At 53.7% G+C, this 14,170-nt stretch overlaps 1 protein-coding gene across 4 annotated transcripts; it reads right to left on the bottom strand.

The window, feature by feature from the left end:
• Positions 1 to 632: 632 nt before the first annotated feature.
• TRIP10 (thyroid hormone receptor interactor 10) lies at positions 633 to 14,152 on the bottom strand. 4 transcript variants are annotated; one of them, XM_063719115.1, is made up of 16 exons: positions 14,137 to 14,152; positions 13,914 to 13,983; positions 11,083 to 11,198; positions 10,927 to 10,983; positions 9,083 to 9,230; positions 8,925 to 8,987; positions 8,582 to 8,686; positions 8,356 to 8,484; positions 7,494 to 7,640; positions 7,200 to 7,394; positions 6,003 to 6,170; positions 5,638 to 5,747; positions 2,091 to 2,223; positions 1,726 to 1,865; positions 1,524 to 1,645; positions 647 to 1,093 (listed from the first exon to the last, which is right to left on the bottom strand). In XM_063719115.1, exons 5-16 carry the CDS (start codon positions 9,101 to 9,103, stop codon positions 945 to 947), a joined length of 1,482 nt encoding a protein of 493 aa, XP_063575185.1. In that variant the 5' UTR covers positions 9,104 to 9,230; positions 10,927 to 10,983; positions 11,083 to 11,198; positions 13,914 to 13,983; positions 14,137 to 14,152; the 3' UTR covers positions 647 to 944.
• Positions 14,153 to 14,170: the final 18 nt, after the last annotated feature.

Raw genomic sequence — 14,170 nt, 5'->3', positions numbered from 1 at the left:
GTGTACTTTCTAAGAACTGGGGCCGGGAATGAGACCGCTGGTGGAGGATGCCTGGCACACAGCAGGTCTTCAATAAGTGCTACCCATTCTCAGAAGCTGCAGTGCATTCAGAAGGAATGAAACTTGGTGTCCTGGCCAGGCGCGGTGGCTCACGCCCATAATCCCAGCACTTTAGGAGGCCGAGGCAGATGGATCACTTGAGGTCAGGAGTTCGAGACCAGCCTGGCCAACATGGCAAAACCCTGTCTCTACAAAAAATACAAAAAATTAGCCGGGCATGATGGTGTGTGCCTGTAATCCCAGCTACTTGGGAGGCTGAGGCAGAATTGCTTGAACTCGGGAGATGGAGTCTGCAGTGAGCTGAGATCACGCACGCCACTGCACTCCAGCCTGGGCAACTGGGTGAGACTATCTCAAAAAGAAAAAAAAAAAAAAGAAACTTGGTATCCTTCTCCCTACCTGAGTCACAAGCAGACACCCACTGACAATGACATAGGCCAACTTCCAGAAAGGGGCAGGGTTGACCCAAGGTGTGCCCAAGATCACCTCCCCTTCCCCCTTCCCTGTGTGGCCTGTAAGAAACGTGGTGTTAGATACTTCCAGTCCCAGTATTTAAATCCTCTAATCAGACACCGACTCCAGGAACTTTATATAATTTCTTTTTTTTTTTTTTCCATTTTTGTATAAAACAAAATGGCCGGAGCCGAGCGGCAGGAAGAAAAGATGTAAAACATGAGTATGTACATCAATGGTGGAACGATGTAGAAGGCACAGCGGGTCCGTCCGGAGTGACAGGTGGGATTGGGTTGGGGGTGGAGGGGGCAGCAGGTTACACAGGTCTCAGCCGAAGCCACGGGGTCAGAAATAAAGTGCATAGGTCCTGGGGCCCCCCGTGGCCCAGAAGCAGCAGCCGACAGCCCCCCTCTTCCCATCTCTGGCAGGGTTCAATTGAGCGTGACTCGGAGGTAGGAGGTGGGCACGTAGCCCTCGCCTCCCTCTTTCCGCCTGACCCGGGTCCAGCCGTCCCCTTTGTCTTCTTCCATAAGACTGAGGTCTTCACCCTCGGCCATAGAGATGGTGCCCTCGCTGGACCCTGTGATGGGGGTGGGGATGGGCCCAGATCTCCTTTAGGCAAATTTATTATTTTTATTTTTTATTTTTGAGACAGAGTCTCACTCTGTCGCCCAGGCTGGAGTGCAGTGGCGCGATCTCGGCTCCCTGCAACCTCCGCCTCCCAGGTTCAAGGGATTCTCCTGCCTCAGCCTCCTGAGTAGCTGGGATCACAGGCGTGCGCCACCACACCTGGCTAATTTTTGTATTTTCAGTAGAGATAGGGTTTCACCGTGTTCGCCAGGCTGGTATGGAATTCTTGACCTCAAGTGATCTGCCTGCCTCATCCTCCCAAAGTGCTGGGATCACAAGCCTGAGCCACCCGCCCGGACCTCCTTTAGGCGAATTTAAACTGAACCTAGCCAGAGACACTGCCGCCCATCCCCCGCCAAGCCCACTCTGGCCGTTCTCACCTTCAAAGTGGTAGATGGCCACACAGTGACCTATGGGGGATGTGGGTTCCTCCTCGAAATCCTCATCAAACTCCGTGTAAATGGGGGTGTCCTGGCTCTCTTCTGAGGGAGGCTCTTCAGAGCTGTTTGGGGAGAATTCGGCAGATAAAGACAGGCCCTCCTGGGACCCTGGGAACAGACCCACTCTGGCGTCACCCCTCACCTCTCCTTGGTGTCCTGTGATGCGCTGTTGCTGCTGCTGTCTGGCGGGGCGCTAGTCGGGGGGTCGGGAGGCCGGGCGTGCCGGCTCAGGCTGTCTCCCCGGTTGCTAAGGACTCGACTTTCAGCTTCTGCCAGCCACGCCTGGGAGGAGGGGACAGGAAAATCGTTCCAGGGCAGAGCTCCGGGGTCAGCCCGCTCTGGACCCAGAGGTTCCCTGAGATCACCCATGCACAGCCAAGGCTGTGATGGAAAACAGCTGGAGACCCCCCGCTCCGAACACCTCGCCTGTCCCCGAGCCCCCACCCCACCCAGCAGTGACTCAGCCAGGCCCGCTGGCTCCCGCCCCTCCCCAGGGTCTTTCCTGACCTCATACTTCTGTACTTCCAATTTCAGCCGTTCAATGTTGCTCAGGGTTTCAGTGATCTGGGGCTCCAAGCTGGCGGGGTCCCCCATCTGGGGTGTCTTCTCATAGACATCCTTCATTTTCTTTAGGGCTTCCCTATGACAAGGGAGACAGGATAGACAGGAAAACATAGTTCTGTGTGAGTTTTTTTGTTGCTGTTGTTTTGTTTTGTTTGAGTCAGGGTCTCGCTCTGACTCTTTCCCCAGGCTGGTGTGCGGTGGTGCAATCATGGCTGACTGCAACCTTAACCTCCCGGGCTCAAGCGATACTCCTGCCTCAGCCTCCTGAGTAACTGGGACTATAGACCCGCATCACCACACTTGCCTGATTTTTCAAAAATTTTTAGTAGAGATGGGGTCTCGCTATGTTGCCCAGGCTGGTCTCAAACTTCTGAGTTCAAGGGATCCTCCTGCCTCAGCCTCCAAAAGTGCTGGGATTAGAGGCATGAGCCACAGCACCGGGCTCCATGTGATTTAACAAGCAAAAAACAGGGGTTTTGCATCAAGGAGCAAATAGCAAGGCAGGACAATGGTTAAGGATGCAAATACTAGTGCCCGACTGCCTGGGTTCAAATCTCAGTTTGAATATTTCCTAATTGTGTGAGCTTGGCTTAAATCATTGAACCCCCACTGCTGTTTGCTTATTTTGGAAATGGAGATAATGATCCTAATATCTCATGTGGGTCACTGTGAGGATTAATACAATGCCTGATACCTAGTAAGTCCTCACTATTACTCATATACATATTGAGTATCTACGGCATACAGGTCCTACTCCAAGCATCAGAAATATAACACTGGGCTGGCCGTGGTGGCTCACATCTGTAATCCCAGCATTATTTTGGGAGGCTGAGGTGGAAGGATCACTTGAGGCCAGGAGTTCAAGACCAGCCTGGGCAACGGTATGAGACTTTGTCTCTAGTAAAAAATCAAAATAATTTTTAAAAAATAAAAAAAAACGGGGGGGCTGGGGAAAAAATAAATAAAGATAAATATAACACTAAACAAGACAGGATCTTAAGTCTGCATACAATCTCTCAGGAAAACTTGAAAATTCGAATAAATCCATGTACACTGTTTCAAATAGTGCCTAGAATACAGTAAGTGACTAATAAATACTGTTACCATTATCATTAGTTTCTCATCCCTGTTTCCTCTGTGTCTGTATGTACAGGTAGTCATGACTATAACGGACCTTTGGAAAAGACCAGATCTGAGCTCAACTTCCTTCCAGTTATTTTTTATCTTTTTCTGAGATACAGTCTCACTCTGTCGCCCAGGCTGGAGTGCAGTGGCGCAATCTCGGCTCACAGCAACCTGTGCCTCCCGCGGTCAAGTGATTCTTGTGCCTCAGCCTCTGGAGTAGCTGGGACTACAGGCACACGCCACCATGCCTGGCTAATTTTTATATTTTTAGTAGAGACAGGATTTCCATACGTTGGCCAAGCTGGTCTCAAACTCCTGGCCTCAAGCCATCTGCCTGCCTCGGCCTCCCAAAGTGCTTGGATTACAGGCGTAAACCACTGCACCCGGCCAACTTCATTCCAGTTCTAATACCTGATCCACTTTACAGATGGAGAAACTGAGGAATTAAAAGGTAAAACAAGCTGCCCAACACCTGAGATGAAGCTGGAAATCAAGTCCAGTTTGTCGTGACTCTAGAACATGCACCCTTAACCCCTCCACCATAGAAACTCAGGAACTAGAGAGTTCTGAATGGAACTTTACACCAATAAAAGCCATTCTGTCCAAGACGTTACATGCAAATGGCAAAATATAATTTGGCTGCCTGTTTGCAAGTGGCAAACATCATTCCTATTATGTAACAGGACTGGGAAGAGGATTTTGTTGCTTGGAAAGAGTGAGTAAAGATTTTTTTTTTTTAATCTGCCAGATTTTTTTATTGTCAATATTTTAAGTGTTTGAGCTATTAAATAGATAACCATATGCTGCTTTTTTTTCTTTTAGCCAATTACTGTGGTGAACTAGGTGGACACATTTTTTGATATTGAACTATCTTTGCATTATTGGGATAAAACCCAACCAATGGTGGATTTTTTTTTTTTTTTTTAGTTTTTAAAAAAATTTATTTGGGTGTTTCTTCTTCTTCTTTTAAGAGATGGGGTTTTACCATGTTGCCCAGGCTGGCCTTGAATTTCTAGGCTCAAGCGATCCTTCTACCCAGCCTTCCAAAGTGCTGGGCTTATAGGCATGAGCCACTGTGCTTGGCTAATGTATTATTATTATTATCGTTATTATTATTATTATTATTATTTGAGGTAGAGACTTGCTGTGTTGCCCAGGTTGGAGCGCAGTGGTGCAATCTTGACTCACTGCAACCTCCGCCTCCCAGGTTCAAGCGATTCTCCTGCCTCAGCCTCCCGAGTAGCTGGAATTACAGGTGCGTGCCACAATGCCCAGCCAGTTTTTGTATTTTTAGTAGAGACGGGGTTTCACCATGTTGGTCAGGCTGGTCTCGAACTCCTGACCTCACGTGATCTGCCCTCCTTGGCCTCCCAAAGTGATGTATTATTTTTTAAACACTGGATTTGCTTGGCTAGGATTTTGCCTCTATGATCATAAATAAGGTAAAATGAGCCCTCAATTTTATCTTATTGAATTCTTGGCCACTGATTTGGGAATCAGGATTCTTCAGCCTAAAGAGGTTGACAGCTTTCACTCTTTTTCTGTTTGCTGGAATGACTTGTATAAGACAAGAAGTAACTGTTTCTTTTTTTCTTTTTGAAACAGGGTCTCACTCTGACACCCAGGCTGAAGTGCAAGTGGTGCAGTCACAGCTCACTGCAGTCTCAATTTCCCAGGCTTAAGCCATCCTCCCACCTCAGCCTCCCAAGTGGCTGGGACTACAGACACAAACCACCACACCCAGTTAATTTTTTTATTTTTGCTAGAAATGGGGTCTCACTCTGTTGCCCAGGCAGGTCTCAAACTCCTAGGCTCAGGTGATCCTCCTGCCTCAACCTCCCAAAATGCTGGGATTGCAGGCATGAGCCACTGCACCTGGCCAAGAAGTAACTGTCTAAGTGTGGTAGGAATCACCTGTAAAACCGTCGGGGCTGTGGGATTACTGGGGAGATCTTTGAGTACCATTTAAATGTCATTCATTCACAGACCAGGGCAGTGGCTCATGCCTATAATCCCAGCACTATGGGAGGCTGAGGCAGGCAGATCAACTGAGGCCAGGAGTTCAAGACAGCCTGGTCAAGATGGGGAAACCCCGCCTCTATTAAAAATTTAAAAATTAGCTGGTGCGTGCCTGTGGTCCTAGCTAATCGGCAGGCTGAGGCACAAGAATCGCTTGAACCTGGGATGTGGAGATTGCAGTGAGCTAAGATCACGGCACTGCACTCCAGTCTGGGTGACAGAGTAAGACCCTGTCACAAAATAAAATATAATAAAAGAAATAAAAGAAAATAATAAACAAATAAATGAAATTCATTTACTATTTTATCATGTTCCTTGCCTGTCCTCCCTTACCCCACCACCTTACCTCTGGTCAACCTCCTTCTGAAGTTCACGACTGCGTTCTTCCAACTGCTGTTGAAGCCGCTTTCGCTGCTGCTCTGGGGGCAAGTGGCTAAAATCCTCGGTCACCACTGTCTGCAAGGTGGGTAGACGGCTGAATTTGGGATCAAGGGGTCTAGGCTGCCAGACTCTGCACCCTTCTGAGATATTTCACTCCCTTCCCCAGCCATGGTTCTTGGCAGCGAGGCCATGCACAGAGCAAAGCAGGTCTGGGTTGGGCAACCAGGTAAGAGGGGCCCAGCCAGCGGGAGGAAGCGAGCCCAGGGTCCCGCCACCCGCCGCTGGGCAGGCTAGGGCCACCACCTCCTCCTGCCCCGAGGCCTCACTTACCCCACGGCTGCCTCGAAGGCTGCGGAAGGATGCTAGCCTCGGTTTGACCGACTTACTGATCTCGCTCAGTATGGCCAAGGGGTCACGGCCGGAGCGGGGGGACGGGGGTCCGTTAGGCAATGCCGAGGGTACGGGGCCCCCCAGGGGGGAGAGGGGTGGGGGGCGAGGCTACCGGCAGGGGCCGGGGAGGGGGATAGGTTGAAGGGATGGGGGGGCATAGGAGGATGTAGAGAATGAGGACGAATGGACGGAGGGATGGACGCACGGATGGACGGATGGACGCAAAAAAGAAAAAAGGAAAAACAAAATGGAGAAAGAAAAAAACGGTAAGAAAACCACAACTCAAGATGCACAACCACACAGAGAAAACACATGCAGAAGCGACACAAAAAAATCTGGAAGGTGGCGGGGAGGATGTTGAACTGTAAGCCCGAAAGCCAGAACGCTCACTCCCCCGATATCTCCTAGGTCTCTGGAATGTTATGTCCGGGAGCAAGCATGGGCCCAGGAGGCAGGGAGGCCCGTGTCTCTCTGTCCACTTAACTTTCTGGGCTGACAGTCTAGAAGACGCATGCAGGAATCAAGGTCTCAGACAGGTATGAGGCCACAGAGGACAAAAATAAATAAACAAAAATAAAACCACAAGCTGAGAGGGAGTGGAAGGCAGGAAAATGAGAGGGGTTAGGGGCATCAGAGGTTTAAGCTCGGGGATCACAGGTGTAAGTCAAGGAGAGGTATGAGAGTGTAAGTCAAGAGGGACCCAAAGTATAAATCAAAGGTATAAACCAAGGGTGCTAAGGTATATTAAAATCCAAAAACCCAAGAAAACAGGACGTGCAGGGCGGCTCCCAGAGTCCCATCAGCAGGATGGAGAGAGAAACTCGGGGAGTCCCCAGGGATGGTGTCACCAGCCCTCAGGCCAGCCCTGAATTCCACCAGCAGGTTTTCTCCCAGCATCCCGAGAAGCAGCAGACAAACGCCACAGACCTCCCCACCCTGCCCCCGCCTTTGCCTCGGGGGACTCCCAGGCCAATCGGCCCGCCCACCTTCCTTCCCTCCAGCCCAGGCTGGCAGCCAAGAGGAAAATTCCTGCCCGGGACTCGGTGTTCAGGCGGCTGGGGCTGACTCAATAGGGGCCCCACTGTCCCCACTTCACTGTCCTTCTCCCCCCACCATCCCAAGGGTCCCGGCCCCCACCTTGTTCTTCTTGCCAAAAGGCCAGCGCTTGGTGCGGCTGCGGCCCGGGCCTCGGAGTTCAGGCCGTCCATCCGAGGGGGTGCCCAGACTGCTGTCCGAGGGTGCACGGTTCATGGGCTGGCTGAAGTCCTCGAATTCCACGTCGCCCGGGCGGGCAAAACCTGACTTGTGCAGCTCTATAAGGACTTGGGAGTCCTGGGGGAGGGGGACGGTGGATGAGTAGTCAAGTGCCTAGCCTATGGGGACCTCCCTCTGCCCTTCCCATAGCCCAGTGGACCCAGACCAGGCACCCACGTTCTTGGGATCCACAGCATTTGCAGCCACCTTCATGCCCTCCAAGCACTTGGCTATGATGGGCACCACCTCCAGCTCAGCCTCCGACAGGAGCCCATACCCGGCACCCAGGCGGGTGGCCCTGCGTTCATCCATGTCTTGGAGCTTCTGTAAGGATGGGGACAAGGGTGGCTCAGGGGTGCTAACAGAGGGACTAGAAGCACAGTGATTCACTCTGCAAATATGATCGCGCTCCACGCTGGCCCCAGCCCCAAGCCAGTCTGGAGGGGAAGACAGAGTCGGGAAGAGAGACTCCAGCCCAGTGTGGTTGGGGAAGAGACAGGGCCAGGGGGATCTCAGAGGGGGACACCTGCCTAGGGGGTCAGCAAAGGCTTCTCAAAGGAGGAGACAAGGGAGCAGGGATTTGAAGAAAAAGCAGAACCAGCCCTGATACTCCCAGGGCCAGGGATGGGACAGAGAGTGGAGCGCTAGATTGAAACAGTAGAGGGGAAATTCGAGACCTTTCAGAGGGGTTGTTAGAGGTGGAGTTTAGAAGAATAAGTAGAAATTTCAAAAGGAAAGAAAGGTCGCTTGAGCACAGGGGTTCCAGGCTGCAGTGAGCTGTGATTACGCCACTGCACTCCTGCCAGGGTGACAGAGCCAGGCCCCATCTCTCTATAGAAGTAAATAAACAAACAAGTAAAAGCATGCCCAGCAGGAAGAACAGCTGACTAAAAGCACAGCTCACTGTTACTATAGGTTTCTAGATTCCCTTTCAATCTAGGGACTGGGACATTGCAGCTGGGGTTTTGATGAATGTATAAGAGTTGGCTAACATTTGGAGGCTTTCGGGAAGGTAGGTCTGAGAACTGGGAGCACTCACATCGAATATCTGCGGCATCTGTGAAAAATAGAAGTGGGCTTGGTCTCGGTTGAAGCGCTGCAGTTGAGCTGCATATTCGTTTTTGCTTTCTTCAGCCATATGACTCCGAAGGTGGGCTTGCTGCTTGGCCTGAGGAATGCAGAGGTGGAAGGTACTGCCAGGTTCCGGTCACGTCCCACTCGGACCCCCCCCAAGCTTGTCCCAGACCCCGCCCTCCAACACACACCTTCTCCACATCAGCCTTGGTGGCGTTGATATCCTGGTCTAGCCGTTCAGCAGTCTGGGCTGCCTTCTCTGCCTCCCGGCAGTCCCGCTCAAATTTACGCTTACTCTGTGTAGGGGACAGAACCAGAGTGAGGGAGCCACCATCCCAAAGACAGCAGGGTGGGAAACCAAGGTTTCGGGGATTATTGGGATGTCATCCAGTAAGTAGGGGACAAGGGCATACTGGAAGCCTATGGGGGAGGGAAGGTCCAGGTCTGTCAAAGAGGGCAGCTCCCTGACTCCGGGATCCGCAACCCTGCCCCCGTGCCTCCGGGCTACAGTCACTGCCACCTCTGCAAACTCACATTCTCCAGCTGTTTGAAGCCGTTTTCCAGCTGCTGCTGGGCCCGCCGCCCTTCTTGGAAGTGCTACAGAAAGAAGAGTGATAAGGCTCACCAGGGTTCCAGCAGAAGCCCTTTGCAAAACCTGAATTGGGGGGGGGGGGGGGGGGGGGGCTCCTCACCATCTTCCTCTCCTGTTTCATCTCTTGTGAGTACTTGGTCAGCTCAAGACATACACGGACACTGAGGTTCTCGGCCACCAGCTCCCGCTGGCCTGCAAAGTCATTCACCTCCTGGAGAATCTGTACGAAGGACTGTTGCTGGCTGAACCTGGGGTTGGATGAGAATCGGGGAACAGGGAGTCAGGCCCCCCACCTGAGCAGGCTGATGCCCCAGGACGCACCTCCAGGTGGAAAAGGGTTAAGCCCCAAGAACGTAATCCTTGAAGCAATGACAAATTCTGGTCCATATTCCTTAACCCCAACCCTTGAGTAGAATTTTTTTTTTTTTTTTTTTTTTTGAGACAGGGTCTTGCTGTCACCCAGGCTGCAGTGCAGCGGCATGATCGCGTCTCACTGCAGCCTCAAACTCCTGGGCTCAAGTGATCCTCCCACCTCAGGCTCCCTAATAGCTGGGACCACAGGCACATGCCATCACACCTGGCTAATTTTTTTTTTTTTTTCCCAGATGAAGTCTCAAACTCCAATCCCCGCAAACTCCGCATCTTCCCACCTCGGCCTCCCGAAGTGCTGGGAGTACAGGTGTGAGCCACTGCATTGGACCTCGAATGTATATTGGAACACAGAATTTTCCAGTTTTTAAAGATGGTGTACAAGGCTTATACCATCTTTTATGCATCATCTCAGTGGGGTTGGGGACATCATTTTGTAATCAAACACCGTATCTATTTTTTTTTGGAGACAGAGTCTCACTCTGTCGCCCAGGCTGGAGTGCAGTGGTGCAATCTTGGCTCACTGCAACCTCCGCCTCCCGGGTTCAAGCGATTCTCATGCTTTAGCCTCCTGAGTAGCTGGGATTACAGGCACGCACCACAAGGCCTGGCTAATTTTTGTATTTTTAGAAGAGACAAGGTTTACACCATGTTGGCCAGGCTGCTCTCGAACTCCTGACCTCAAGTGATCCACCGGCTCACCCTCCCAATGTGCTGGGATTACAGGTGTGAGCCACTGCGCCCAACCCTATTTTTTTATTTTATTTTACAATGAGAGGTGTTAACATTCACACTAAGTGGGATAAAAGTCAAAACTACAATTACCAGCCTGGCTAACATGGTGAAACCCTGTCTCTATTAAAAATATAAAAATTAGCTGGGCATGGTGGCAGGTGACTGTAATCCCAGCTACTAGGGAGGCTGAGGCAGGAGAATCGCTTGAACCTGGGAGGCGGAAGTTGCAGTGAGCTGAGATGGCGCCATTGCACTCCAGCCTGGGCTGGGCAACAGAGTGAAACTCTGTCAAAAAAAAAAAAAACAACTACAATTAACAAAAAGTTCAGGTCAGAGATTGCCGCCAAACAAGTGACCAAAACAACTTGATTTCCAGGGCTTTTTTGGATTTTGGAATTGGGGACTCAAAGTCAAATGCTCCTTACGGCGTTTAACATGGACTGCACACTGTTTTAACACATTAACTCAGCTCGTGTTCATGAAAGCCCCACAAAGCTGGAGGAATCGTCGTCATTCCATTTCACAGGTGAGGAAAACAGAGGCGCACAACTTTAAGTCATCTGCCCAAAGTTACTGGTTTTGTAACTGCTGGGCCCTCTGTATGTAACCGTTAAGGAAAATAGTGGCAGAAAACCTGAGTCACAAGCCCAAGTCAATTCATCTACATAGTAGTGGACTCAGGATTCCAAACCAGATAATCCCGCATCTTGCATCCATGCTCTCATCTCTAGAAGGGGAAGTGAGAGGAGCGGTGGGGTGTCCCAGCTGAGGGAGGGGAAGTGAGACCCATGCACCGCCTTTCCCCACAAATCTAGCCCTGCAGCCCCTCTCCAACCTTACTTGGACTCAGGATCATCCTTGGCAGGTCTCTTGGGCAGATATTTTTTCACCAGGCTCCTAAGGGGAGACAGAGGTAGGAGGGCTGAGCCCGCAGCCCTCCCACCGCTCCCCGTCGCCCCAGGCGCGTCCTCCGTAGCGTCCACCCCGGGGTCTCACCGCAGTTGTTTGGCGTAAGCCTGTTCCACTTCGGTGCGTTCTTTCACGAACTTTACATATCTGTCCAACAGGTCCAGCCCCCACTGCGTGTGGCGCTCGAGCACCTCGAACTGATCCTGACATGGGAGATGGTGGGGGAGGAGGGGAGAGGGGCTGGGGTCACGATTTTGGGACCCCACAGCCCGCCGACCAGACTCCCAGGGAGCGCCAAGGCTCTGCGCTCCTAGAAGGAGTGGCTTCCCGGCGCCGCCCCGGCGTGGCGCGGGGGGAGGCAGGAAACTGGCGGGAACCCCCTCCCCTTCCCGGGAAGGGCCGGAGAACAGCGCCCAGGCCCCAGCCATCCCGGCCGGTAGATGGAGGTCTCCGACATAGGACCGCCAAGAGGGGCGTGGAAGGGGACAGGGCCACTCCCCCAGCTCGGGCTCCCCTAATCCCCCCGGATTCCGGAAAATCCGGCCGGCCCGGCGTGAGTCAAGGCCAGAGGGACAGGGTTTCTGGCAGATTGGGGGCCCCTGAGTGGCCAGGGGGCAGGCACCAGGTACCCTGAATCTCCCTGCTTCCAGGGATCCCCCGATGGGTGACTCAATTTACCCCACTGACCCCACTACACATCCAAAAGAAATCGCAGAGTTGGAGGAGGGGGTGGCAGTCTAGTTACCCCCGCTGCACTAAGAACTCAGGGATTCCACCGCCCCCAGGAAGGGGAGGGGTCAGAGGTCCGGCTAGGATAGGGGGAAATTTCTGGGGCTTCCAGGGCTGAGGTTAGGGGGCGGTCCCGCCCTGGGCCTGGGGTGAGCAGGGGGAAGCCAGGGAGGGGGATCAGGCCGAGCTTAGCATCCCCCTTCCCCTCCATAAGCGTCCCCAGCCCCTAGGTGTTGATTAAAGGCGAGGGAAAGGGCGGTCAGGACTTCTAGGTCCCACGTGGGTGGGGATGAGGATGACCAGAGGGTCCCCTCCCCCCTCCCAGCCGGACAGGCGGACGACGGGCAGGGACCCAGGGGCGGTAAGATAAGCCGCCTGCCCGGCCAGGGCGCCCAAAATAGGTGACCTCTCTCAGCCGCCCAGGCCTGGCCCCAGGATTCCTTCTGCCCGCCTCATTCGCAACCCCGTGCCTCAGTTTCCCCACGCCGGTCCGGCAAAGTCGCCCTTCGCCCCTGAGCGTGCTGAGACTCCCAGATAAACTTCGAAAGAGGGCGGGGACCCAGGGGTCGGTGGAAGGGAAAGGCGCGGAGCCCCCTCTAAGATACACTGGGGACAAAAGGGGGGTGCCTGGACCCCAGCAAAGGGGAACTTACAGGCGGGCCGATTGGACTTACCCACAGCTCAGTGCCCCAATCCATGCTGCTCCCGCTGCCGCCGCCGCCGCAGCCACCACCGCACCCGGTCACCGCCGCCCGCCGCCCTCCGCCCTCCCCGGGGAGACTCAGCCGAGGGCGGTGCGCCTGGCCCCGCCCCACCCCGCCCGGCCCCGCCCACCCCAGACTCTTCCACGCCCCGCTGCACGCTCTGCCACGCCCCCACCCGCTCGGAGCCCAAACCCTGCGCTTCGAGGGCGGGGCCCAACGGACGCTCCGCCCCCTTTTAAAGCAAAGTTGCCACTCGACGCCGCTGGACTGACCCCTTAAAGAACCCCCACCCATTTTTTCCAAATCCCCGGGGTCCCTCTCGTCCTCTCATCTTCCTTCCCTGCTCCAAACGGTTCTTCCTATCTCCTCTTCCCCTTTCCCCGCAATTATTCCTTAAAGGGCCAAGACACTAAAACCCCAAACTCAAGAAGTCCTTCCTCAACCCCATTGCAGGGGCAACCTGAGGTCACCCCGTTCTTGCGAGCCGGCCCGGCTCCAGGCGTCTAGGTTCGTCCCACTAATGGTCTGGTCCCTCCGGCCACAGGGCGGATGAGAGGGCTTCGATCCAACCCAGGACGCGCCTCCGCCAAGGCCGGGTCCATTAGCTCCCGCACCGCATCCTGCCTTCCCTCCCCCAGAGTCTCCGCTGGGAAACTGAGGACAGGCTGTCCTTGGGGCGCCAGGCCCAGGCCCTTCCCCAGCTGCCTTCCAGTTCGCGCCTGCATCTGCCCATTTTCCAGTTTAACCTGGTTTCATTCTCAGTACTGCCCCTGAGATTCCGACTCCGCCCCTCCCCCAGACATCTGGGCCATCTGGGCCCTGGAGAAGAGAAGTCTGTCACCTCTCCCATAAAAGTCTGTTCACACCTTGTAAATCCCTTTGAGGTGCTGGGATGAGAGGAGAGGAGGCACTGGGGATTCCCACTCCCACTCTCTCCGGCCTTTGGCGCTTTCTCTGCAGCCTTAGACAAGGCGGGGCGTCTTGCAGGGGGGCCCTTGGGGATACTTCCCCTTACACAGAGAACCCAGGCTCCCAGAACAGAGAGATACGGCTGAGCCCAGGAGGAGAGCTTCGGGAGCCCACACTGGGACTGATGTCTCTGCTGAGACCTGGCCCCACCTGCTGGTGGCTTCTGAGCTAGAAAATGTCTGATTGCAGTTGGGCAATTGAACCCAGTGAGTTCAGTGGCTCGTCTCAAATGGGGCTCAGCCTAAGTTCTGAGTTCACCTCTGCTCAGAGACTCAAACTGGAATTGGGGTTCAGCCCAGCTCAGCACCACCGTGGGGATAGGGTCTCAAACTGAGGCCAGAGGCTTAACCAGAAGGATTAGCAACCCGATAAGGGGTCAGGTCCAATCTGGAGTCAGGTCTAGTCCAGATTGGTGGCCTAAACCAGAGATTAAGCCTCAGTGTGTGGTGTGGGGGACAAGGGGGTGTTAGAGTTTCAGGCTGAAGTTAGGACTCAACTTGCAGAGACGGAGTTCACCTGGGGTCAGAGTTCAGCCCGGAGTCCGGTCTAGCCTGGAATCTGGGGGTGGGGCTCCAATTGCCTCACTCTGGAATAAAAGGCTTAGCCTAAGGCTGGGGTCTCAGCCTGGGGTCATAGGTCATCCTAAGGTCAAACTTTAACCTGAGGCCAGCTTTAGGCCTCTCTGTGGACCAGGAAGATTAGGAAAACAGGTCAGGCCTGAACAGATGGGTGTGTTTACCAAAAGCCTGAGCTCTGGCTGGGAGCCACATCCC

The sequence above is a fragment of the Pongo abelii genome, chromosome 20 (assembly GCF_028885655.2).
Source record: "Pongo abelii isolate AG06213 chromosome 20, NHGRI_mPonAbe1-v2.0_pri, whole genome shotgun sequence".
NCBI lineage: Eukaryota > Metazoa > Chordata > Mammalia > Primates > Hominidae > Pongo > Pongo abelii.
The sequence above is the reverse complement of the archived record's forward strand: the minus strand, read 5'-3'. Positions and strand labels throughout refer to the sequence as shown.